Source organism: Erigeron canadensis, chromosome 9 (assembly GCF_010389155.1).
Source record: "Erigeron canadensis isolate Cc75 chromosome 9, C_canadensis_v1, whole genome shotgun sequence".
Classification (NCBI taxonomy): domain Eukaryota; kingdom Viridiplantae; phylum Streptophyta; class Magnoliopsida; order Asterales; family Asteraceae; genus Erigeron; species Erigeron canadensis.
In genome coordinates, this window is record NC_057769.1 from 26,337,801 (window position 1) to 26,362,622 (window position 24,822).

Here is a 24,822-nt window from a genome sequence, read left to right on the forward strand (position 1 = left end):
AATTATTTGAGAAGTTAGCTTTAATAATGTTTGTATTATTATGTTTCTATTTTTATTTTAAAGATTCTACTTTTATACTTATTATCTTTTAGAATTTATATACTATATTAATCTGTAATAAAATTTTACTGTCGCTTTTTTCTAATTTATAGTTGGTTACTCATTAAAAAATCAATATCAACTCAGGTTTTGAGTTATATAATGTTTCTAAAAGCATGTAATAATTTTTATACAGTACGGAACACAATAAATATAATGTCTCCCGGGACAACATCCGGGTAACGTATCTCGTTTAGATTAAAATAAGAGAAATTAAACTGAAAAAAGCTCATACGATATCAATCGTTAGTTAATGTAATAAGTTAAAAAATGTAAATCTATATATACAAAACAAATTATTTCGAAGAGGCGAATTTATAATGTTAGTCTTACGATTTGTATTTATTTCTTATAAAGATTTTTTTTGTATGAGTTAAGTTACAAATATATCCTTAAAATGAAAAAAATTACATTTTATTAAAATCAGGTCGAGGTAGCAGCCATGCATCCGTCCATGTATATTGCCCGTGTGTTATACGTTTATCTCTATGTAACATGTTTTGCTAAAAATGTTAAAATGAAAAAGGTGCGATACAAGTGATAACGTGTAAAACTTATTCGCCTCCTAACATAAGTTCCAACGTTGGTTGTTTACATCTCAATCTCCCAATACACCGTTGTTGCATTGAGACCCAAAACACGTGAAAAATTGACATTGGTGTTACTTTACTCATTTTTCTTTATCTTGTCACCAAGCATTCAAGATTCGAACTCTTACACTTATATTGTGTGTCTGTGTCTTGGATGTTAATGTTTATTGTCAAAAGGTAAGTTGTTTATTTATAAGAAGTTTTTTTTTTCTTTTTCGCCGCCCAAAAAGTTTATAAAACTAAAGAAAAAAATTGTTTTCCATTTAATTGCTTTGTTTTCTCTCTTTTTAATCCAACGGCTATCATCCAAAATAATCACTGGCCATATACTAATAATACGAGTAATTCATTGAAAAAAATAAAAAAATATAAAAAAAATAATTGAAACAAATTGTGAAATTGAATTATTAGATAAAAAAGTAATTAAGATATAATAAAAACATATGTTGACATAAAAAAAATAAAATTTTTAATACATAGATTCATTTTTTTCTAATAAAAATAGTAAATTAATTTTTAAACCATTATAAATTAACATCTAATATTAATAATATCGTAAGTATTGTGTATTCAACACCCGTTTAAAATCTGGTAGACTTATCATAAGAGACATTTATTAAGTTTAAATTTTAATAACATGTCATTCATAAAATAAATAAATAAAGAAACTAAAATATAAAACATGAAGCCATTTATTTATTAACTAAAAAAAGTAAAAAGATGGACATAAAAACATCTAGCTCATGAGCCATATATCAAATTAAAAGATGGAGGTAAAAATACAAACTAATTTGTGGTGGCAGGAATTATTCTTTTGGTACGCACGTCATGGACTCATGGGTTTGAAACCCACTTGTGGCATTTAGTTTTTATTTGGGAGGTGATGTGATCATATTTAGATTTTCATTTTGGACGACAGATAAAAATTGGTTTGTAGACTAAGTGGCGAAACTGTTTTACACTATCCACATAGGTCGCGGGTTCGAGTCCCGTATAAAGTTTTTTAGTTATGTCTTGTATTTAATTTAAATTAAATTAATTTTAGTTTAAGTTCTAAATGAATGTATAGGTGCCAGCTTATGTGTCAATGTTTAAGAAACAAACGACGTGAGAATGCCACGTAGGAAAAAAATGATGTGACGAGCTTTAAGATATGCCACGTATGCACTTGGAAATTATATATATATATATATTATATATATATATATATATATATATATATATATATAGGGGAAAGATAATTTGAGACCAACTAAAAAAAGTCCAAAAAAGGACTATTGATTTTCGTAACTTACACACCACCATCATCAACTACTACGATATACAAGACTTTTTTGTAAAAACACTAAGACTTTCCAGCGACAGGCCCACAGAAAAATCATGTGTAAGTTAACTTACACATGATTTCCTGGTGGGCCCGTTGCCGGAAAGTCTTAGTGTTTTTACAAAAAAGTCTTGTATATTCGTAGTAGATGATGATGGTGTACAAAAATCAATGGTCCTAGTTGGTCAATAAGAGGTGGTCTTAAAATATCTCACCCCTATATATATAGATTAAGAGCGAATAACTTTTGGCTTACATGGTTTTCTTATTGAAATGCCAAGTGATCAATTTGCTTAGGTGTAAAAAACGAGTTTATTTTCCTTAAATCTATAATCCATTATAAAACATATTGGACTCTTTATTTTAGGAAATTCAGCAATCTTTTCAATATCCACATATTGCCCCTAATTCATACATTACCTCTAATTCCTACCAAGATCTAACACACACTCACTTCTTTCTTTCCTTCTTATTTACACACACGCATATCGATTCTTCCAGACTGTTTTGTATTATCATCATCGTTTAATTGTTGCAACGCGTGGATACCAACCCTCGTTTCTCTTAAATATAGTTATTTAATCATTCCAACTAAGCATATATCTAAGATATATCTGATGATGGCAACTACTTTTTCTTAAATTTCAAAGTTGATATAGAATAAAACTAGTTATTGACCCCGTGCGTTGCCGCAGGTACATTTTTTATACAATAAAGTTTTGCAAATTTATGTCAAATATTCGAACTCAAACTTTAAAAATGACAAATTACTATCTAGCAATAACATTAAAAATATTATAAAAGGAATAATAAGTCGTATAAAAACACAAACAATAACTATATTAATGATTTAAATGTTTCATGAATATAAAACTTAAACATGATGAAAATTATTACATATCAAAAACGTTATATATATAATATATGTATAAAAATGGAAGAAAATAATCATAAACCAAATCTTTAAAAGTAAAAGCATAACTGTGTGCAAATTGTATGATGAAAACCTGAAAACCAAAAAATTTAGTGTCAATAAAAATAAAAACGAATTTCGGATAGTATTTATGGTTCTACCTTTTTCTAAGCAACTGGCTTTCATGGTTTTCATGTGATCATAGGTACTCTTTTCTTGAACATATGTGGTATTCGCCAATATCTTGGTCATCTGACCAACTGAAAGGACCAAACTCGATAAACCAAAAACGCAAATTTTAATTTATTATTTTTTTATACCCCCACTGCACCGCAGTGGGGTTGAGCACTCCCCACTGCGCCGCAGTGGGAAGTCTCGAACCTGCACGAGAAAAAAAAAACCACTGCGCCGCAGTGGGTTAGACACACTCCCACTGCGGCGCAGTGGGAGAAAACCCAACCAAGTGCCGAGAGTTCCCACTGCGCGGCATTGGGCAAAACCAACCCCACTGCGCGGCAGTGGGCATCAGATCATTAACTCTAAACATATTTCGACACTTGATCAAACTTACAACCTTCAAATTTCAAAATGAACTTCTTAAAACACATTTCAGAGATTACCAACAACAATATAGACACATTTTATACATAATTGCAACATCAACTTGTTTAAAATCTCATGAACACCATCAATGGGTCATTTACCCATTTTGACACTATTTTCGCCCAAAATGCAACCATACAAACTTCCCAAAAGCTTTGCATTTGATTTTTTACAGAAATTTAACAAAAGTATGACCATCAACTGATCGTACTAAGAGTCATGAGGAGAGGGATTTCTAAGCCTCTAAACCAAAAGATTGTCATTCATCCATGAATGACCTAATACCTTCAAGTCTTGCAAAATCTTTGATTCTAATACTTCAAGCTTCAACCAACAACTAGTTCTTTCTTCTGGAACTACCTATAAAATGGTAAACAACTAAAATATAAGCAAAGGCTTAGTGAATATACTTGCATACATTTACGAATACAAAGGAGGACAAAGTACAAGGACTATCACATGTAAACTATGACACCGTCATGTCACATTTATATGCTCACCTTGCACACTAACATGCTATACATGGATCCATATAAGCTAAACAATCATATCAATCACAACTATTGGGATTCTTAGGCCCCGGAGGTTCTTAGGCCTCATAATCACAATGCCCCACATGGGCTTATGCCGCATCAATTACCACACATGGATAAACAAATTTCAACATGATGTGGTCAATTGATCCAACATATACATAAAGGTATGCAAATATACTCGCCTCCTCCGCAACAAGGACAATAATGCTAAAACGATAATGCACAAACAAGCTTCAACCTATGATCATAACATAAAAGTGCATAAGCTTATATTCACAACTTGACTAGCTCAACCTAGCCATTCTCAATCACTAGCCTTTTCTAAACCCAAAACCCAACCCATTTGTCATTGAGTTACTTTCATTCTCAACAATAACACTAGGTAGTTCAACCTACCATTTTCATCAATATTTCAATAACTAGTAAAATTCATTTTTTCTCATTAACTAAAGTTTTCACTTGAACTTATTAGTTTCATAATCAAACACAACACATAACTCAATGACAAATAGGTTATCTAAGGAATTGGGGAAAGTTAACCATAATTCATATTCTAGCAAAATCTCCAAATTGGTTCACTCCATGAACCCTAATTTCAAAAGAAAGATGAAAACTAAATTAGGGAAAATCAATACCTCAACAATGGAAGACAATAGATTAAGGTTTTCAATTCACAATTCCTTCCCCCTTTTCTCTCAATTTTCGGCCACCACCACAAAACCCACAAACCCTAACTTTTGAATTCTTGAATGAAGATTATTTGATGGTGATGATTATTATGGATGTTCTTATTCTTGAATTAAAGAGAGAATTGCCTTGATTTTGAAAAGAACAAGAAGAATTGCATGAAGGAAATGATGGGGGAAGAAAAGAATAAGAGTGGAAGCAAGAGTCATAACCAAAATAGATGGCTGGCACTTCCTGGGGGATGCCACGACCCATCTCTCCAATTGTGGGTATTTTACCCGCTATCCGCTAAAGTTCCAACTAAATTAACCCCATATCTAAAAATAAAATACTAGGAAATTAATTTAATGTCAAAACTATAAAAAGGGGTTAATTTCTTTTACCTTAAAATATTTGGGGTGTTACACCAAGGAGCATCACGTTGGCTTTGAAGCAGTTGCATGGTACCGACATTTTGTAGACGTGGTTTGGTTATTCCTATTTGTCTCTATCTATTTGTGGGGATGTATATGAAGGAACGAATAAGTGGATTGAAGAATTCAAGCTCGAAGACAAAGAGAAACGGGCTTTTCCAAAGGATTACTGCAGCTTTCCCACTCCCTTTTATTATCATATACAAAAAAGTTCTTCCACTTTCCTACTAAATCTCTCTTTATTCTGGTACATAAATGAATGGATCGAAGAGATTATGGCAGATCATGTTCACCAAGAAATGACCTGAAATTGGATCTTGGTCTATTTTTGTGGGATACAAATTAAAAGATGAAAATTTTAATTAAAAAAAAATAACTAAACGTGTAGCAAGACAATAAAAATAATGTAAAAGAATATCAAGATGTATAAAAACAACATGAATGTAAGACGTAACGATAATAAAAGTTATTGTATAATGAAAACGTTATATGTATAAAAAGACAAATGAAAGTAATCAAATACGAAATGTTTAAAAGTAAAACCATAACTGTGTGAAAGTTGTTTGATGAAAAACATGAGAACCTAAATGTTTAGTGTCACAAAAATGAAAGTGAAAACTTTAATGTGGGGTAAATGTTAAAAAATAGAAATTTTAGGGGGTTAAAACGAAATTTGGTTAAAATTTAGGAGGTTAAAACGAAATTTAGTTAAAATTAGTATGTGCTTTAAAAGCTTGTACATTCCACGCATCAAGTAGCTAGTTGTACATTTATATAGGTTTTTAGTATATATATATATATATATATATATATAAAATAACTTGACAAAATAAAAACTACAAAAAAGGAGCGCATTAACAACTTTGAAAGTTGAGAATTATACTCCCTTACATTATGAGCACGAGGTATTAAACTTTAAACATTTACTAACACGATACCCACGTAATGCAGCGGTGTTCGTAACGGTGATATTGTGGTGGTAAGGAATGACTGTTGGTGGTAGAGACGACGTCAAATAATGTAGATAATTGATGTAAAGGTAATTGATATAAATGATGTGCAAAGATTTTAAAAGATAAATGACGGATAGTATAAGAGTGACATTTATCCTCGTATAACTTGGGTGATAGTGTAAAAGTGACATTTATCCTTGGGGTTATTTTTTTTATAACATAGTATAAATACTTATATTTATATATAAAAATAATAAAAAAGTTAAGATTGAACATATGATTATTATTCTGTAATATCAAAAGATATACCATTTTCAAATTTTTATTTCTTGATATTTTTTAATATACGGATAATATAGTTTGTATTGTGTAAATTTTTGTATACCCGACCAACTATATGTCTTTGGATTTATGAGCTCATAGGGTCATTTACAATATAACATCTATAATGTTTAACCGTAAAGTTACAGAATAATATGATTATTTATGCATTTAATTAAATTAGTTAATTAACTTATTTGTATATAAATTAAAGAGAGTTTAATAAAAGTAAATAAATAAACCGACAACCGTTATCTTTAATATCGATTAAGTTAGTTTGTTAATTAATTAATTGAATTAACGGATTGTATAATTAATTAGTTAGTTAAAAGTCCACCAACGAACAAAAAGCTTAATGGTACAAAGTATCTCAAACAAGTCCATTAATGATGCAAAACCTAAATTTGAGTGTTGCTAATGGGTAATATTTTATCTCAATTAAATGTTATATCTTTATTCAGTTTAATTTGGGATTTTCCTTACATCTCCTGAGGAGTTGATTTACACTTTAAAGAAAATACAACTCATTTGTAAGGGTAATTTAGTAAAAACCACCCTCTCCTCCAAAACATATAAAGTGCAAACACCAATGGCACCAATACACTCCACGACACACACACACATCTTGAACCCAAAAATTTAATCTATCAACAAACCCAGAAATTAAATTATGCTATGATCCCAAAAATTCAATATATTTCAAGCCCATTATGTCAATTGCTACACGTTTCAGGAGTCCAATTTGTAAATCATCATCTCCACTAATCAAGAAATTAGGAATAGGGTTTTGTCAGAAAAGGTTTATTAGGGTGTTGACATGTCAAGAACAAGACTTGGTTAATGATGATATTGAGTGTGTTAAGAATAGAAAGTTTGTTGCTTTATGGGGTAATGGTGATTATGGGAGGTTGGGTTTAGGCAGTTTGGAATCGAAATGGAGACCCGCTTTTGTTTCGAGTTTTGGGGATGGCAGTTTACGTGAGATTGCGTGTGGCGGTGCTCATACGTTGTTTTTGACAGGTTTGATTTGGTTTTTTTAATCCATTTTATTGATGATTTTGACCTATTATGTGATTTTGGATCATTATGTTTAGTGTACTATTTGATATTGAGTGTATGTTAGAAGTGCATTGTTGGTTGTTTAGTAGTGTGTGGTTTGATTGGAATAAAAAAGTAAACATTTTTTAGGACTTATAGAATTTCGTCTTTATACGGTCTAGTTTTTAGTAATTTTGGATAATTATAGGAAGGATTGCAAAATTCAGACACGGCCCTGTGATAGACTTAATGACAATGTATCTTAGGGGGCGTTTGTTTTATAACTATGAATCACTGTGGATATGTGTTTTGAATAGAAACTGAAATTGATTTCCGAGTCCATCACTCTTGGTGGGTTTGGAGTATGCCTAAATTGGTGGGTTTGAAACCCATTTTTTAAGCCAATCTCATCGACCAAACACTTCTATTGGGATTGAAAGTCGTTCCTCCATTTTCATTCCCATGGACCAAACACTACCATATTAGTACGAGAAATTCCAAAGGTTATATTGTTTGGGGATTAAAGGGATGGGTTTGATCAAAGAGATGAGCCAGGAGAAATCTTTGAATCTATGTTGTATTCTTGTATTGTGTATATTCAGATATGAATTCAATGAGATAGTATGTGTTTTACAGAGACTGGAACTGTGTATGCTGCTGGACTCAATGACTGTGGACAGTTGGGTGTGGCAGATGGTAGAGGCTACACAATTGTACGGCATTTCATGCTTTTTGTGATATTATAATCCGTTTGGTTTTCATTACTTGGTTGTCGCGTCTTACTACATGTTACTGAACTTGTTACTCCCAAAATCATGGAAGTTTGAGTTAGAATAGTCTTTATCATAAAATGCTAGAATTTATGGTATAAACAATGTTTTGGAGTATGCATTATGAAGGCATCTCTTAAATGCATTAATATCTGGAAACCTGCTTTTCCTCTATTTTGTCAACTTCTCTAACATTGTCTGTGAGTCTACTTGTATAAAATATATATTCACATGGAGTGGCTTGTCGTGGCAGGATCCAGTTGAAGTTTCTGGACTTCCCGGTAATATTGTGAAAATATCAGCTGGTTATTATCACTCGTCAGCTATTACAGGTTCGTAGCATCTTATTAAGTTAAGCTTTCATAAAGATATTGAACTTCAAATAGGCCTCTTATCAGTTGCATAAAACATGTTTTTTACTTGCAGAAAGTGGTGAACTATATGTGTGGGGAAAAAATACCAGTGGTCAACTTGGGCTTGGAAAGAGTAAGATATTTCTCAATTGCTCTCTCTTTGATTTGTTGCTAAGTTATATCAGGCCCGGGTTATTAGTAGATTAATATAAAAGATGTCTGTTAATCCTTTTATATGTATATACTTCCTATGATATGCTAGATTATCTATAATATATAATTTGTTCATGTCCTTTCGATGATACCATTTTCTAAAGCCAAGTTCTTTCAATTCTATGTATTGTTGACGTTCATTGTTTGTAGTGGTAATACAATTTAAAGTCCATTATATTGCCAAATGGGAATAAAAGGCTCAGTCCACATATTGAACTTTGCAGAGGCAGCAAAGGTGATTCCAGTCCCAAGTAAAGTGGATTTCTTGAATGGAGTCCCAATTAAGATGACGGCTTTGGGTTCTGATCACTCAATTGCTGTTACAGGTTAGAAACGTAAAGTAAAATATTTAATTTAAAAACTGTACAATGTGGATTTGTGTTTCTTCTATGTGGAAAGCTTGTTTTTTTTTTTATAAATTTGGTTGGCATGTTTTTCAGAAAGTGGTGCGGTCTTAAGTTGGGGAGGAGGAGAATCAGGAAGACTTGGTCACGGACACAAATCGAGTCTATTGGGATTTTTGAGTTCTACGAGGTTCATTTCGACTATCTTAGATCCCCTATCTTAATAAAAGTGTTTTATGCTATATTTAAAAGTAGAAGAAAAAAAAGTTCTAATATATAGAGTACTTATTATACAAGATGAGTTCTCTTTGCATAGAGAATCACATATACTTAAGGATTTAGTACCTTCGATTCTAGTCTCTTCTTTTTCATGTTGCTCTCATTTTTTTTTCTCTGTTAAGTTTATCTTTTTTTTTTTTGGAAGGCAGAGAATTTATGTTATATAATAAAGAGATTTGGAAATTCTCAAGTGATGACCCATTACAAAAGTGACTACTAAGAAAAATATTTGTTTTCTCATATTAAATAATCTTGCCTTTTTAGGGAAAAAAAGGTAAATAAAAATATTTTGCTAACATATCAAGTTATATAATCTTGCGTTTTTCATGTTGGCAGAACTCTCGGTGTATTTAGTTTCATTATTGTGTTAACTGTTGATTGAGATGCTAGAGTTTTTTAATGTAAGCAGCTAACATTTCAGTTTTCTTCTAGTGCAGTGAATACACACCAAGGCTCATTAAAGAACTTGAAGGGGTCAAGGTAATTAACTTTAACCTCCATCACTCCTTATCATATACTTCCCATTCTCTACACTCAAAAAAATGTCTTGCTCAAAACCTAAAGATCAGGACGGGCCTTGATTCAGTACACATTGTGCCGTTGATCTAAACTCATTTTGTCAAAACATCTTAGAGAGATAACATCCGAATGAAAAGTTAGAATTTAATGTGGACCTGTGTGGTATTGTGCAATTTTCAATAAAAAAAATTGATTGATTAGCACACAATATTGATAAAATGTGACATTGTTAATGGGAAAGTGTAAAATTATAATCAAGCTTATACAGAATATTGCTTGAAAGTGTACTTTGAAAATCATATCCCTCATTTATTTATGAAATAAATGGCTCAAGGAAAAGGGCCCATCTAGTTTCTGGACATGATAGTACAATATCATCAATTTTACTCCCTTGGGAATCTTTTCCTGATTGCTCATCCACCTTCTAATATTCCCATAAAAGCAGATTAAAAGTGTCGCTGCTGGGCTGCTGCATTCAGCATGCATTGATGGTACTGTTTTTTCCCCATTAGATATTAAAATAAATTGGATTCCATATTCATGCTTCCGTGTTGTGACATTCACTTTTTAAATTTCAGAAAACGGTTCTGTATACGTCTTCGGGGAAAAAGAAGTTAAGAAGATGGTAAGTGTCGCTAGCAGATGTATTGAATCTTGAGTATATTCAAGAGCCATTTTTAAAAATTGCACTGAGGTTACCGATCATGAACTAAAAAACTGAATGCAGGTATCCAGAGAAGGAAGTACTATCTCAACCCCATCTAAGATAGGAGAACTACCATTTTCTGACGAAGTTGCATGCGGTGCTCATCACACGTGTGTCATCACAAGTAATTTATGCATCTCCTTACTCTTTTTCTATTGTGATTAACTTTGGATTATGAGAATGTTTAATAAATCATAAAATGCCATCATGAATCAATGATCATACATGGATCATAGACGTATCTTATTGACTCCAAATAATTTGTGTGACATACTTATCATGTGTGTTATTGCTAATTCTAACTTTGAACTTCATTGGCTTCTATACGCAAAGGAGGTGGAGAACTGTATACGTGGGGCTCCAACGAAAATGGTTGTCTTGGTCTTGGGTATGTGATTGGCATTGCACCTCTGATTTTCATAGTCATGTTAAATCAGTAGATAACCGCTAAATTTCTCATATCAGAGATATTCATGCCGTTCATGTGCCAGAAAGAGTTCAAGGTGCATTCCTGAAGCATTCTGTTTCCAAGGTCTGCTTTTTATGAAGTCATTTACTGCCGATGATATAATGGGCGGGCATATGTTTTGTGTAATGGGTCAAAACATTTCTGGTATGGGTTTCGTTTTGGTCAAAAAGTTGTAGATTTTCTTTCAAATGATTTGCCATGTGAAGTTTATTGAAAAAGATGATGTGGGAGATTTTATGCATTATAATTATACTATGTCTGACGTTTTCCCAGACACCTGTTTGACGCTTTATACTGGTTTCATTTTAAGCTTTTTTATAAAAAACAAAATTTGGTTTTTATGTGTCCGACTTTTTAGTGATAAAACACAAGGTTGTAAATATCGGTTATCGATAAGCGATAAATAGGATATATCGGATACCCTAAATTGTAAAGGAATTTATCTAAAATTTATATATATACTAACAAATAAACAATTTGTAATGCAATACATCAATAATTAGAATATAAAACTATAGAAAAGAAAATATTTACAATTAAAGTTTTGAAATTGAAGTATTTATAGACTATATTCAAAAGGGAAAAACGGTAGTAAAGAAAGTAATTACAATTTACAACTAGAAATTAAAAGATTATTAAAGATTAACTCAAAATGTAAAGAATTAATTAATAATTAGCTAGAAAAAATTGAATTAAAGAAAGCAATAAACCCTAATATTTGATAAGAACCCATTTTTTTTAAAAGAAAAAAAATTGGTCAATTTTTTTTTTTTGACTGATATTGACCGATAAGTGCCGAGTTTGACCGAAATTTGACCAAAACGATAAATTGCCCGATAAGTCATTTTTCTTATCGGTGAAGGGCCGATAACCGATATATCGGCTGATAAATCCGATATTTACAACACTGGTAAAACATGACCTGAATCAACCCAGTAATAACTAAATGAGTTGAAGTTGCCACCTCTATTGTTTATAGTAAAACCTTTCGGGTTTCGTGTTGTGTGCTGCAGTAGTGTGACAATTTCTGATTTGCAGGTATCATGTGGCTGGAAGCATACAGCGGCTATATCTGGCAAGTAGCTTAGTACCTTTATGTTAGAAACCATTTTGGAAACTTCTTTTTTCGTATTAAGCAAAAGACCTTGCTGTTGGAAAAAAACATTTCTAGTATTCTTTGCCAGTCAGAACTCAGATGACTTGCTTTTTGTGAAACACATTACACACATGATGTAGCTCTGTTAAAGTTAGATGGAGAAAGTATTAATTCTCTGCATTATATGTACTTAAATGCGACATTCTTGTAGAAGATAATTGGGCCATTTTTTTTCAGTCTTCAAAACTAATTGAATGAGATAAAGAAGCATGATATATCAATGATATGCAGTTTTCTTTTCCGTTTGATATGTAGTTCTCTTATTTCTACCTTTTGTGTAACGCTGCTTGCATTCAGATGGTAATATTTATACTTGGGGATGGGGTGGTGCTATGGGCACCTTTTTTGAAGAGGAGCATTCTTCTGGTGGACAGTTGGTATGTTCCATATCTACCACCATTTATCTTATAATCCATCTGTTTGTCGGCTGTTCTATTGCCCCTTTAGGCCTGTTTCTTTTTTGGTTAAGTTTTTGAATTTACTGGTTTGACCTGTTAGAGATAGTGTAACCCAAATTGACCCGTTTATAAGTAAAATGGGTCGAAATTGCCAATTTTAAAGATGTGATTGAAATATACTTTGTTATATACTAGCTTTTCTCTTCTATATGGCTCTTGGTTATATCTTTAGAGTATTGTATAATGGTGATATTACTTTCTCAGCTTGGTCTTGCCTTGAAACGGATATATTGTGTTTTCCTAGCAAGTAATCATTGACCTAATAAGATCGTACAATCACAAAGAACTGCTATGATTTTGTCTTTTTGTTACCTTCTTTATTACAGAATACATAGCATACCTGAATATAATACATTTGTAACATCTATGTTCTAATCAGCTTTTGTGAATGCAGGGCCTAGGAGATGATGTGGATTATGTTGAACCTACGATGGTTGACTTTGGCGAGAATGTGAAAGCATTACAGATCTCCTGTGGGTTTAATCACACCGGAGCAGTACTCGAATACAATTGACTGCAAATAAAGAAGGAAATATGTCTTGTTTTTCTTCAACTTCAAATTTTGAATGTACAACTGAGCTGGTGATGAGCCATCAGGAAACAGATGGTCTATACAAGTACAAATAGCAGTGATACACAATAAGACGTCGAGCATGTAATACGACTCCAAAAACTTCAAGTGAATAAGAAAGGTATGTAAATTTCATAGTGGGAAAATCTCTGAAAAGCATAGTGTATATGAGGTTCCTATTTATTCTAAGATCAGTCAATATGTAATCTTCATGTATTTTGAATTCGAAGTGTATATTGGTATTTATTGTAATGTAATGTATTTGTCAAAAGAAATATGTACCATCCTTAAGAATTCAGAATTGTAACTATAAATCGCTGTTCATTTGAGATACTGCCATCTTTGCATTAAAATCGAACCACAACTTCATGTTTTTTCTTTTGTTTGCAATGCTACTAACGTTCACTTCAATCGGCCAAATGAAGCCGATGCTTAATATGCCCATGCCAAAAAACTGTCAATAGATAGGGTGTAGTAGAACCAATTGTGCCAATGCTATTTGCCGATAGAAAATAACCGATTACACATTTGCCTTAAAGATTGTATGTGGTTTAACAATGCATAAAGATCTAAAATGATCAAAGCATGGATCAATATTAACAATGGCGGAAACATGTAAAAATTGTTCTCATGATCACAATTCATTTTTTAAATTAATACGTCACTATACACGTTATTTATTCACTAGGAGACATGACTTTTTTAACCCTTTTAGGAAAATGTTAAACGCAACACTTATGGTTGCATTTAACGTGCATAAAAAGTTTGTACTTTTCATATCAAAAACTCATACCTGAATTTTATGGTAAGTGTACAACTATTAAATACGCCTTAACTGCAGTCTTAAGTACCCACGTGCTGTGACGAAATTTTATAACCACCTTTTTTTGATGAATACATTGGTTACAGAGTGTCAAAAATATAGATTATAAGATTCTGTGAATTGTTTTAAAACTATATGGTATTTTAGTGTTGTAGTGTGTAGAGGGCATTTTGAGAACCATCATTTGAAAGAGACATTTTTGGGAAAAAAAGAAAAAAGAAATGGGTAACTCTTAACCTATATCTCTTTAGAATGGGTTAAAGGAGACGTCCAACTAAAAAATGGATAACGTCAATGATATTACCAAATATAGTACAACACCCCATTGTAGTTTTTAAGGGATGCTTGGAGTCCAAGTTATATTTCATAACCGCGTTTACATATAGTCTACTTGACTCTAATTGACTAATTAGGAAATAGAATTTTAATTATGGTAACTAAATAGGAGGTCCCTCTCTGTCCTATAAAAAGAGGATCAGAGAAGTTACCGAACGTAACAAACCAAGTCATACATTGATAATCAATTCTCTTCCTCTCTCTCTCTCTCTCTGTCGAATATATTTCGCTTTCTTTTCTAAATCTTGGTGTTTAGGTTTCTTATTTAATTCGGATCCATCCATAGGAATTCTGTTTCTTGTTCTTATCAATTAATTAATCCAGTACTGCTGATCGAGATATATACTTATGGATGAGATGGGGAGTTATGATGTTCAGTTGAGTGAAAGTATGTAGTTCTATGAGCTTCTTAGAGCCTCTGAGGCAAAGAAAAGGCCTGCAGTTGATTTCATGGAGACGGTCCAGACCGAAGGCACTACTGCGGGTATGCGTGCAATCCTAGTAGACTGGCTGGTTGAAGTTGCTGTAGAGTATAAGCTGGGACCCGAAACATTGCATCTGACTATCAACTACATAGATCGATACCTTTCAGGTAATCCCATTCACCCTCTAACGTTTCAGTTGCTTGGTATTACTTGTATGATGATTGCTTCCAAGTATGAGGACACACGTTTCGAGGTCCCCCACGTGGAAGATTACTGCTACATAACCGATCACACCTTCACCAAAGATATGGTGTTGCAAATGGAATCCATTGTTCTGAATTTCTTCAGGTTCGAGATGAATGCTCCTACTGTAACATGTTTCTTAAGCCTATTTTTGGCTCAAGTGGATATGACGATGGGCATTGATCATCCGATGAGGTTATATTATTTGGCAAGCTACATATCCGAGCTGTCTCTTCTCGAGTATAATATGCTATGTTATGCTCCTTCCCTCGTTGCTGCATCCGCTATTTTCTTAGCCAGATTTATACTACTTGATAATGATGCATCACAGAAACCATGGAGTTCGTATTTGACGCATATTACCTGGTACCAGCCATCAGATTTACAAGAATGTGTGATGGCCCTGCACACTGCTCTTGTTTTTGAATCCCCAAGTTCTGAGTTGCCAGCAATCAGAAATAAGTACAGTGAACATAGGTACAAATGTGTAGCGAAGATCACCTGTCCTGCATCGATACCATTGGAGAACTTCGACAACATTAATTAGCAGCTCTGTCACTTGATGGACAGATAGAAGAACCTGCAAGTAGCTAGATTTGTCAACTTTCTGTTGTATAGATTTATTTCTTTATTTCATTCTAATTACAATGCTTTCCTGAATTATTTGGTATTCTTTACTGTCTCTGCATATAATGTGCTTTGTAATTAATGTATAACAAGAAGATTTTACTTTGTTAATAATCCAGAACATAAATTTGATAATTGTCTTCTCTCGAATGTGGCAGGGACCTAGGCAACTATTTGTGTTTCATTATGGCATTGTACTTTCATATATAGGTGATCAGTCGGGGATAGATCTGTTTCTCTCCATGGCCGTCCATACAACATTACAACATACCAGCTACTTCTTAAGCTCTCTACATCATTAGGTACATACCTGGAGCAATTGGGAGAGATGATTTTTTGGGTACAATCAAAAACGGAAACTAATTAAGAATAAAATTGACATGAAAGTAACTCTGCAGATAATAAACCACCCTAAATCCCATGTCAAAAGAAACTGCAGTCCTTATACCTCAACTGTTGAAAGGCAGCACCTATTCTATTTCCACTTCTTGCAAATAGCAACCAAAACGTGTCGCACTTTTTGTGACCTGTGTAGATCAACCCTATGTATATGTACAAATTACAAAACCGTACCATTCCATCAGATTAAGAATGTTCAGATTTTTGTTAACAATCAAAAGTAGAGACTGAAATGTCATTACCAAAACCAACTGAAAAGATATTACACTGACAGAAATACACACAAACCGCATAAGCATCTCAGATAGAAGTTCAAGGGCAATACTATACATGTAACTCACAAGTCACATATCAAGTAAAACATGAACCATACACAAAAATAATCAAAGCAACAAACCATGATCTCTCTTTAAGTTAAATTATCAAAAAAGGTGAAAGACATAATAATACTCGTGACAACTAAAAAAGAAAAGCAACTAAATTTAGAGTTTTAACTTCATACACACTAGCTCTCACGCTCAAAGACAAATGCATTTGCCCCGGCCACCACCTTAAAATCTAACAGGCAGACCCAAGGAGACAAACCAGTAGTTACATAACATGTTAATTAAGACTTAAGAGTTTGTAATCTGTGATCACTTCTTGAATGTCAAGGACACAAACCAGCAGTTACATAACAAAGTATACATTTAGCATGTTCCATAGTAAATTTGATGAGGTTCAGATCAGCAAATGAACCTGAACAAAGAGGATTAAACCACCACAGCCCATAGCTGCATTCATTAAAAAAATCAATTAATTAAGGATGAAAAATCCAACTGACTTGTACACAAGACCGCTGAAAGTGTGAAAGTTGCCCCACCATGATACGGTTAACGATTTTGAGCCAAGGCAGTAGGGGCAATGGCCTAGGGTCATAGGTCCATAATCTTAAAGGGCTTAAAATTTTAGAAACCCATAATAATGTTATTACATTTTAGTCAGCAAGCTTAATTAAAATCCCAATTTTCACTTATGTTTTTTATTCTTATACCTTATTTTATGATATTGTGACTCTTTTGGTCTATAAGCAATCCTTAAATATTATTTTAGGGTCTAACTTTTACATTTGCCTTAGGCCTCGATTTTTCTCAACTTTTTTTTACTAAATCTTTGGCCTCGAGTTTTCTCAACTTTTTTTTACTAAATCTTTGGACGATCAACTTTCAGCTTAAAAGATGATTTTTAAATTTTAATTTTTGATTCTAATACAATTGTCAAGGTGTCTCCAACTTTCCCTGATCAACTTTAGCTGATCCCTATCTATACTCTTTAACCTTTCAACTTCTCATCACCTCGTTTAACCTATCCCTTTCGCCTTCCCTTAACAGGTGGGTTCACATCGCATTTTGCTATGATTATTTTTTTTTATGGATAATACCACAACAACATTATCTTAAACAAATCCATAACCGATTGATTCAAAAGCAACACAAAAATCATTTTATCATAGATATATTTGCTCAAAAGTTTATCATATCCAATTTCATTTTATTTAAAAACGAGAGTAAGTACTCGTGCGTTGCGGCGGTGAGATGGTGGAGGTGATAAGTCATAAAGTGTGATAGTCAAATGCCTTAACTGTACGGGTTCCGCCTTCGGATTTAAAAATTTGTCGAAAGTATATCAAATGACATTTCTAATGAAAGAGCATGAAATTTTTAGAACACCCATATAATTTTTATAATTTATCGATGTATGGTTTTTGAGATAAAAGATTTTGAATTAACTGGAAGAATAAATGATTTATGGAGGAGAGAGAGAAAAAAAATGATTGGTTGAGATTTGAGGAGAAAGATAGGGTGTTAGGAAAATATAAAATTGATATATGGGCATTTTGGAAAAGTAAATGTTGAAACTTAAAATGTAAACAGAGAAGATCTTATAATATAATATATATATCATAACCATTTCATCGTACATATGTTTGCTCGGATAAGTCTTATAACAAAAACAATATAATATAAATATTTATTCATATTAATCCAGATCTCTAATTTTTAGTTATGTTTTGTTATTCGATAAGTATTATGCAATAAAGTATTAATTATCTTCACATTTGTTTAAAGTGTAAATTGGTCATGAACACAAAAGAGTATAAATTAATTTAAACATGTACAGATTTAATTAATTTTCAGGATTTACTTAATTTTGGGAATTAAGAACGGTAATTGGTCAACTGTTATTAGATCAGTTTTCTAATAGTATATATATTAAAATTAAGTTGGTTGTCAAACATACCTACAAATTTAACTATTTATTAGATTTTTAAAGCCGGACACCGATAGTTAAATTTCAATAATTAAAAATAGTTGTTTTTATTTGAGTTAATGGAGTGATTGGTATAATGGAATGAAAAATGAGGAAAATTAATGATAAAAAACTTTTCTTGTTTGGTTAAAGTGGAAATTTTATGGTTTTTTTTTTTTTTTTTTTAACATTCAAATTGAAAATTTTATTCAGAAGGAATTAGCGAGTAGCTAGATTTACAAAAAAACATAAATGATAAAAGATGAAGAAGAGAAACAGGGAGTAACTTAGAAATTAAAATAACACCACTTTGTTCAATCTATATCTAACTTCTAAGTTCTGTGAGATAGGAAGCTTAAGCATTTGAGTTCTTTGGAAATTGAAAAAGAGAATAAACAAGTGAAAATCATTTATATTCTCCATTTTTTTTAACGGCAAAAACAAGTATATTATATGAGAAGGCAAAACTAGCAAAATACTAGTTGCCAAAGGATACAAATATGTACAATTACAATTTAGAAATGAAACAAACTAATAATTTTTAGACTCGTCCCAAGACATTGATTGCGAAGATTTCAAAAAGAGTGAAAAAAACTCGTGTCAATTACTTTTCGAAGACACGAGAAAAACTTTCATCCATTAATTGAGGGTCGAGCCACCGGTTTTCATCTCATGGTATTTTTGGTGAAATCTCACCCATGTCTTGGGGAAACAAGAAGCCACAACATGCCTAGATATAAAAGTACGATAGAAACAAAAACACCATACAACAAACAAAAAACACATCATGCCATACATAAATCTCTCGGCACTACGACTTGTAAGCACGAGCCCATCATAGCCATATCAACCAGCCTCCAAGGGGTTTGCGAGTCAAGTGTTCCACACATATTTGCGCTTTATATCCCGATTAGAAGGGAAACATCCATAAAAAGTTAACCTATTTACATGAATTTCCTATTAAATGTAACCTATTTTGTTTTCGTCTATTTAAAGGATCATATTTTCAAAAAATTCATAATAAAGGGTATCTCGTTAGTTTTTGACAGACAGAACTCGTTAAGTGCCACGTCATCGATGCCACGTCATTAGTTTTGCTGACGTGGCGCTTGACTTTGACCGGTCAAGGTCATGTCAAATGCCACATCAAAGTCAAGTGTCACGTTAGCAAACTGATGATGTGGCACTTCACGAGTTTTGTCTGTCAAAAACTAACGAGATACCCTTTATTAGGAATTTTTTGAAAATATGATCCTTTAAATAGACGAAAACAAAATAGGTTATCTTTAATAGGAAATTCGTGTAAATAAGTTACCTTTTTATGGACTACCATTTATATTTTCCATTAATTGTAAAGAATGGATAAAACTAAATTTTTTTCTTTTTTTTTAAGTGGTAACTTCATTCCGTTATCTCACGTTGATCATTGGGTTGATCATCCTCAACGGTAAATTCAAGCAAATTACACGAAACTTATTGCTGGGAAAGTGTGAAGACGTGAAAGCCGAATCAGAAATGAAATTAATGCACACTGATCATCCCAAAAAGCCTCGTAAATGTAGACAATGTCAAAAAACTAGCCACAATCAACGAAATTGTACCCGTTCTCAACATAGCTTTGATATGATGTAATATGTCATGTTTATTTAGCTGCAATCTTACATTGTGATGTATTCGTTTAATGAATCAAATTTCAATCTCTGCCTTCGCTGAAGTTCATGCAAAATAATTTAATTTGATACGAAACATATAAGAATGAAAGATATATTTGGAAAAATGGAAACTAAGAAAAAGTGGCTGGAAAAGCATGTGAGTATGGATGATTTAACTGGTATGGAAGAAAATTAAAATAATTCAAAATCGTACTTTTAGAATCTAAAAAGCAAGTCATCCTAATTTTAGCCATATTATTAAAAACAATACTATTCTTAGAATTTTTTCGTGGTAGTGTGTTCTATATGTTTGTGCCGAGATACATAATTGCTGATGTCTTATTGGTTGTACTAATACGGTACCAACGCAATGCGGCAGTAGTCGTGGCTGTGGGGTGGTCGTGGTGGGATCGACTGTTGGTGGTGGAGGCGGCGTCAAGTGGTGTATATAATTGATATAAAGGTTAATGAAGATATTTTAAAAAATAAATGATTGGTAATATATTTTAATTATTAATGTTATTTTAGATAATTTCTCCATGTAATATTTAAAGGGAGGGTTGTTTTTTTTTATTAGATATTAGTATAAAATTATAGATTAGGTGTATAGGGAAATTATGATTAAGAAATAGGGGTATTTTAGGTATACAAAAGTAATGAATTTCCTAAAATAAAAATTTCAATATGTTTTATAAAGGTTTATAGATATAGATATAGATAGTAGTCGGCAAGTCATAGGTATTATCAAGTTAATAGTTAATAAATTATAGGTAATTTCCAGATAGAAAGTTTGATTTTATAACTCATAAGTGGTCCAGTGGTGTTGGGTTCACTTGGTGACATTTATGTCCCAAGTTCAAATCTCCCACGGTTATTTTGAGTTATATAAGAGGTCCCTCTATGAATGGGGTTTTTCCTCCCATTGGGTTGAGGACTGGTGTATGAGGTGCTCTAGCGGGCCCGGTTAAAACAACATAGTCTAGACCCCCAAAGTTAAAAATCCCTGTTCTAAAAAAAAAAGGAAAGTTTGATTTTAAATGAAAGTGTTTATAAATATACTATCTTTAACATTTTGTATAAATTATTAAAGTGTCACAATATAGGATGTTGTACAATAGTAAATTAGAGCAGAGTTTGTTTACATGTATAGTAGTGCCCTTGGGCTTGAACTTCTATCTGAGATGCTTATGTGGTATTTCTGTCTATGTAATATACATCTTTTCAGGGAAAGCACATTTCGGTCTCTACTTTTAAAATATAAACATCAAGTCTGAAATCAATTGGGTTGAAAATCAAACTATTACTGTACTTTATCGCTCAAAGCAAATTAGATTTACATATGGGTCAACCTTCATATACATATATTCTTCAATAATAAGCTTCCCCTGCTTTAATTTCTTCACGTCTTGAGACCACATTTGTACATGGGGTAGGTCTTTCGATCTCCTTACCCGTAATGCATCCTCATGGAGGGAATCGAGTCCCCGAGTGATCACCCATATAAAAAAGTAGAATGCCATAACGAAACACAAATAGTTGCCTAGCTCCCTGTGACATTTGAGAGAACCTAAAAATCAAATTTATTTGCTGGATTAACAAGGTAAAATCTTCTGGTCAAACATTAATTACAAAACTCTTTAGATGCAGAGACGGTAAAGAGTACCAATAATAAGTTCAAGAGAGACAAGCCTCCTTCGGATCATCCATTGAGCCTTAAATCAACAACTTTTTATTGTAAGTAACAGGTTCTAATCATTTATTCAAACAGTAACCTAAGTTGGTTTGAAAACATAAATGTAACTAGAATGAAATAAAGCAACCCCCATAAAACCGAAATTTGAAATATCTAGCTACTTTGCTGGTAGGCATGAGCAAGAAATCCCAATCCCTGATCCTGAATAGTGGTACTGAGTCCCATTCTGGACCGGGACTGGTATCTATTTTTGGTACTTCGCGGTTTTGTGACTGGAACTGTACGGGAAATACCGGTGGTGCCGAAATTCGTTTTTGACGATTTTCGGGACCGGGACTGGACCAAGATGGTCACATGCCCATCCCTACTTGGAGGTTCCTCTATCTGTCCATCAAGAGAGCTGCTAACAATGTTATCGAAATTCTCCAACGGTATCGACCCAGGACAGGGGATCTCTGCTACACATTTGTAGCTATGTTGACTGTACTTATTTCTGATTGTGGGCAATGCAGGATTCGGGCGTTCACGATCAGAAACAAGAGCAGCGTGCAGGGCCTTGACACAGTCTAGTAAATCTGATGGCTGGTACCAAGTATAACGTGTCAAGTACGAACTCCATGGTTTCTGTGAGGGAGTAAGCAGGAATCTGGCTAAGAAAATAGCGGATGCAGCAACGAGGGAAGGAGCATAACATAGCATATTATACTCTAGAAGAGACAGCTCGGATATGTAGCTTGCCAAATAATATATCTTATTGCCTTGAGCGGAAGCAGGAAGGAAACCCAATATTAGCCCTAAGAAAGATTTGACAGTAGGCGCAGTCATCTCAAACTTGAAGAAATTCAAAACAGAGGATTCCATTTGCAATACCTCATCTTTGGTGCACTTGTGAGCCATCAGGAAGCAGTAATCTTCCACCTGCAGCGGACGTATGTCCTCATACTTGGAAGCAATCATCATGCAACCAACACCAAGCAACTGCAATTTTTGAATAACAACGGGATTACACGAAAGGTATCGATCTAGGTAGTTGATAGCCAGATGCAATGTTTCGGGCGCCAGGTTATACCCGTCAGCAACATCAACAAGCCAGTCTACTAGGACTGCTCGCCTGCTTGCATTAACGTATTTCGGCTGGATCGTCTCCATGAAATCAACTGCGGGCCTTTTCTTTGCCTCAGAGGCTCTAAGATTCTCATAGAAATACTTCGTTTCACTCAACTGAACATCAACAATCTTATCATCATCAGCAGCAGTAGTAGTAGTCGCCATCTCAGTATGTCGATCGATCAAACCCCTCACACACAGATTAATATATAAAACCCCGGCCACCTGCCAATTGATATATCCTTGCCCACTAAATATCCTATATATATATACTCGTATATATATACGAATTAAATAAGAAACCTAAAAACCAAGATTTAGAAAAAGATATTCAACAGACAGAGAGAGAGATCGAGAGGAAGAGATTTAATTACCAATATTTGATCGAATTGGTTTGTTACGCACTGTACTCTTATATAATTATTTGGTTTTCGTTCAATGGGTTTTGGCTCCTCCGAAACTCTTTTTATATAGGAGTGATCGAGAACCGACCTTCTATTTTTTTTTCTTTTTACCATGATAATGATAAATTTTTTCTATTTCCTTATTTAGAGTCCAAATAGAATATCGGTTTTTGAGATTATTAATTGTACTCCAAGCATCCCTCGATATATCGATTCTTGGGTGGGTTAATTTAGGAGGCTCTCTTAAATTAGAACCAAATCTCAATTAACTTTTTTTTTTTTTCTCTCTCCACAAATCTTAAATTGAAAACTGTTTTTAATTTATCGGTAAATATATATACTGATTTTAGACCCATGTCACATACACGGGTTTTACAATTCTATTGATATAAGAATTAGTATATGAAACAAAAAATACTTATACATTAAATATAAAAATATATTTAAAAAAGAATTGAGATATTTAAATGTAAAATACTGAATGATAAATCATATCAAGGTTCAAATGGTGTAGCAAAATTTCTTTTATACAAATTTTTCAGATAAATAATATCTTAACTTTGATTACATAATTAGTCGAGTTCTCATTGATGTCTTACAAAAAAGTAATTTTATTCTCGTTAGCCATGATTGTTAAGAACAATAAAAGTAGCACCTAGTTCATAAAATTTTCAATAATTTTGTATGTTGTGATTTTATTTGTAGGTTTTCAATATATATAAAAAGAATATGTATCATAAATATAATATGATTTTAATTACTAATAACAACAATGATTATCCTAATTATAGTCTAATTAGAATTACTAATAACAATAATATTATAATTAGTTTGATTACAATAAATAATACATAATAAAATATTGATATAAATATATAACCTCCTTAACTTTTTGCTATATTTTGTTATTAGATATACATTATGTAATAAAATATCAATTATTTTTGAATTGGGTTAAAAGTGTAAATTGGTGATGGAAAATCAAAAAGTGTAAATTAATTTAGACATATGTTGATTTATTTGATTTTGTTAAATTAAGAGTTGTGATTGGTCAATTGGGGTTAGGTCAGTTGTCTTTTAGTATGTATATTAATATAGACTCCTAATACCCGTACGATATACGGTAACTATATATGTTGTATCATAAAAATATTTGAATATGCCACATACATGATTCGTAAGTATTAAATAAATTGCGGTGTTAATAAACCGATCATCAAAACTAACTTATAATAAACAGTAATGATAAATATAATATATGTTTAGTTAGATTTTTGGATTTACCTTAAATTTTTACAATCACATTAAAACCAGAACTTGTAATAACCTATTATTATAAGTAATAAGTAATATAAGCCATGAGAGTTGAAGAATTTAGAAAGAAAAAGAAAACACTTCTATATTAATGAGAAAATGACGAATCAAATAAGGTTATAATGTATTTTGCATCTATAAGACAGAAATTAAAATTTAATTCTAAGTCTAATAAAGAAAATTGAATATATATAT

At 32.5% G+C, this 24,822-nt stretch overlaps 3 protein-coding genes across 3 annotated transcripts; 2 read left to right on the forward strand and 1 right to left on the reverse strand.

Annotated features, from left to right (window-relative positions):
• Window positions 1–7,054: 7,054 nt before the first annotated feature.
• LOC122581726 (ultraviolet-B receptor UVR8) lies at window positions 7,055–13,673 on the forward strand. Its single transcript, XM_043753992.1, has 15 exons — window positions 7,055–7,459; window positions 8,114–8,190; window positions 8,501–8,579; window positions 8,674–8,733; window positions 9,038–9,139; window positions 9,254–9,347; window positions 9,874–9,916; window positions 10,401–10,446; window positions 10,534–10,580; window positions 10,683–10,785; window positions 10,995–11,049; window positions 11,127–11,193; window positions 12,169–12,205; window positions 12,584–12,663; window positions 13,139–13,673. Exons 1-15 carry the CDS (start codon window positions 7,150–7,152, stop codon window positions 13,256–13,258), a joined length of 1,320 nt encoding a protein of 439 aa, XP_043609927.1. The 5' UTR covers window positions 7,055–7,149; the 3' UTR covers window positions 13,259–13,673.
• A 1,206-nt stretch (window positions 13,674–14,879) lies between these two features.
• Window positions 14,880–15,904, forward strand: LOC122583818 (cyclin-A1-1-like). Its single transcript, XM_043756197.1, has one exon. It carries the CDS (start codon window positions 14,925–14,927, stop codon window positions 15,687–15,689), a length of 765 nt encoding a protein of 254 aa, XP_043612132.1. The 5' UTR covers window positions 14,880–14,924; the 3' UTR covers window positions 15,690–15,904.
• A 6,051-nt stretch (window positions 15,905–21,955) lies between these two features.
• Window positions 21,956–23,074, reverse strand: LOC122583428 (cyclin-A1-4-like). The gene has a single exon (XM_043755831.1). It carries the CDS (start codon window positions 23,072–23,074, stop codon window positions 21,956–21,958), a length of 1,119 nt encoding a protein of 372 aa, XP_043611766.1.
• Window positions 23,075–24,822: the final 1,748 nt, after the last annotated feature.

Coding starts and splice junctions, on each gene's coding strand:
- LOC122583428 (XM_043755831.1), bottom strand. CDS start 23,074: ATGGCGACTACTACTACTGCTGCTGATGATGATAAGATTGTTGATGTT.
- LOC122581726 (XM_043753992.1), top strand. CDS start 7,150: ATGTCAATTGCTACACGTTTCAGGAGTCCAATTTGTAAATCATCATCT. Junction 7,460..8,113: donor TCATACGTTGTTTTTGACAG/GTTTGATTTGGT, acceptor TGTGTTTTACAG/AGACTGGAACTGTGTATGCT. Junction 9,348..9,873: donor GGATTTTTGAGTTCTACGAG/GTTCATTTCGAC, acceptor CTTCTAGTGCAG/TGAATACACACCAAGGCTCA.
- LOC122583818 (XM_043756197.1), top strand. CDS start 14,925: ATGGAGACGGTCCAGACCGAAGGCACTACTGCGGGTATGCGTGCAATC.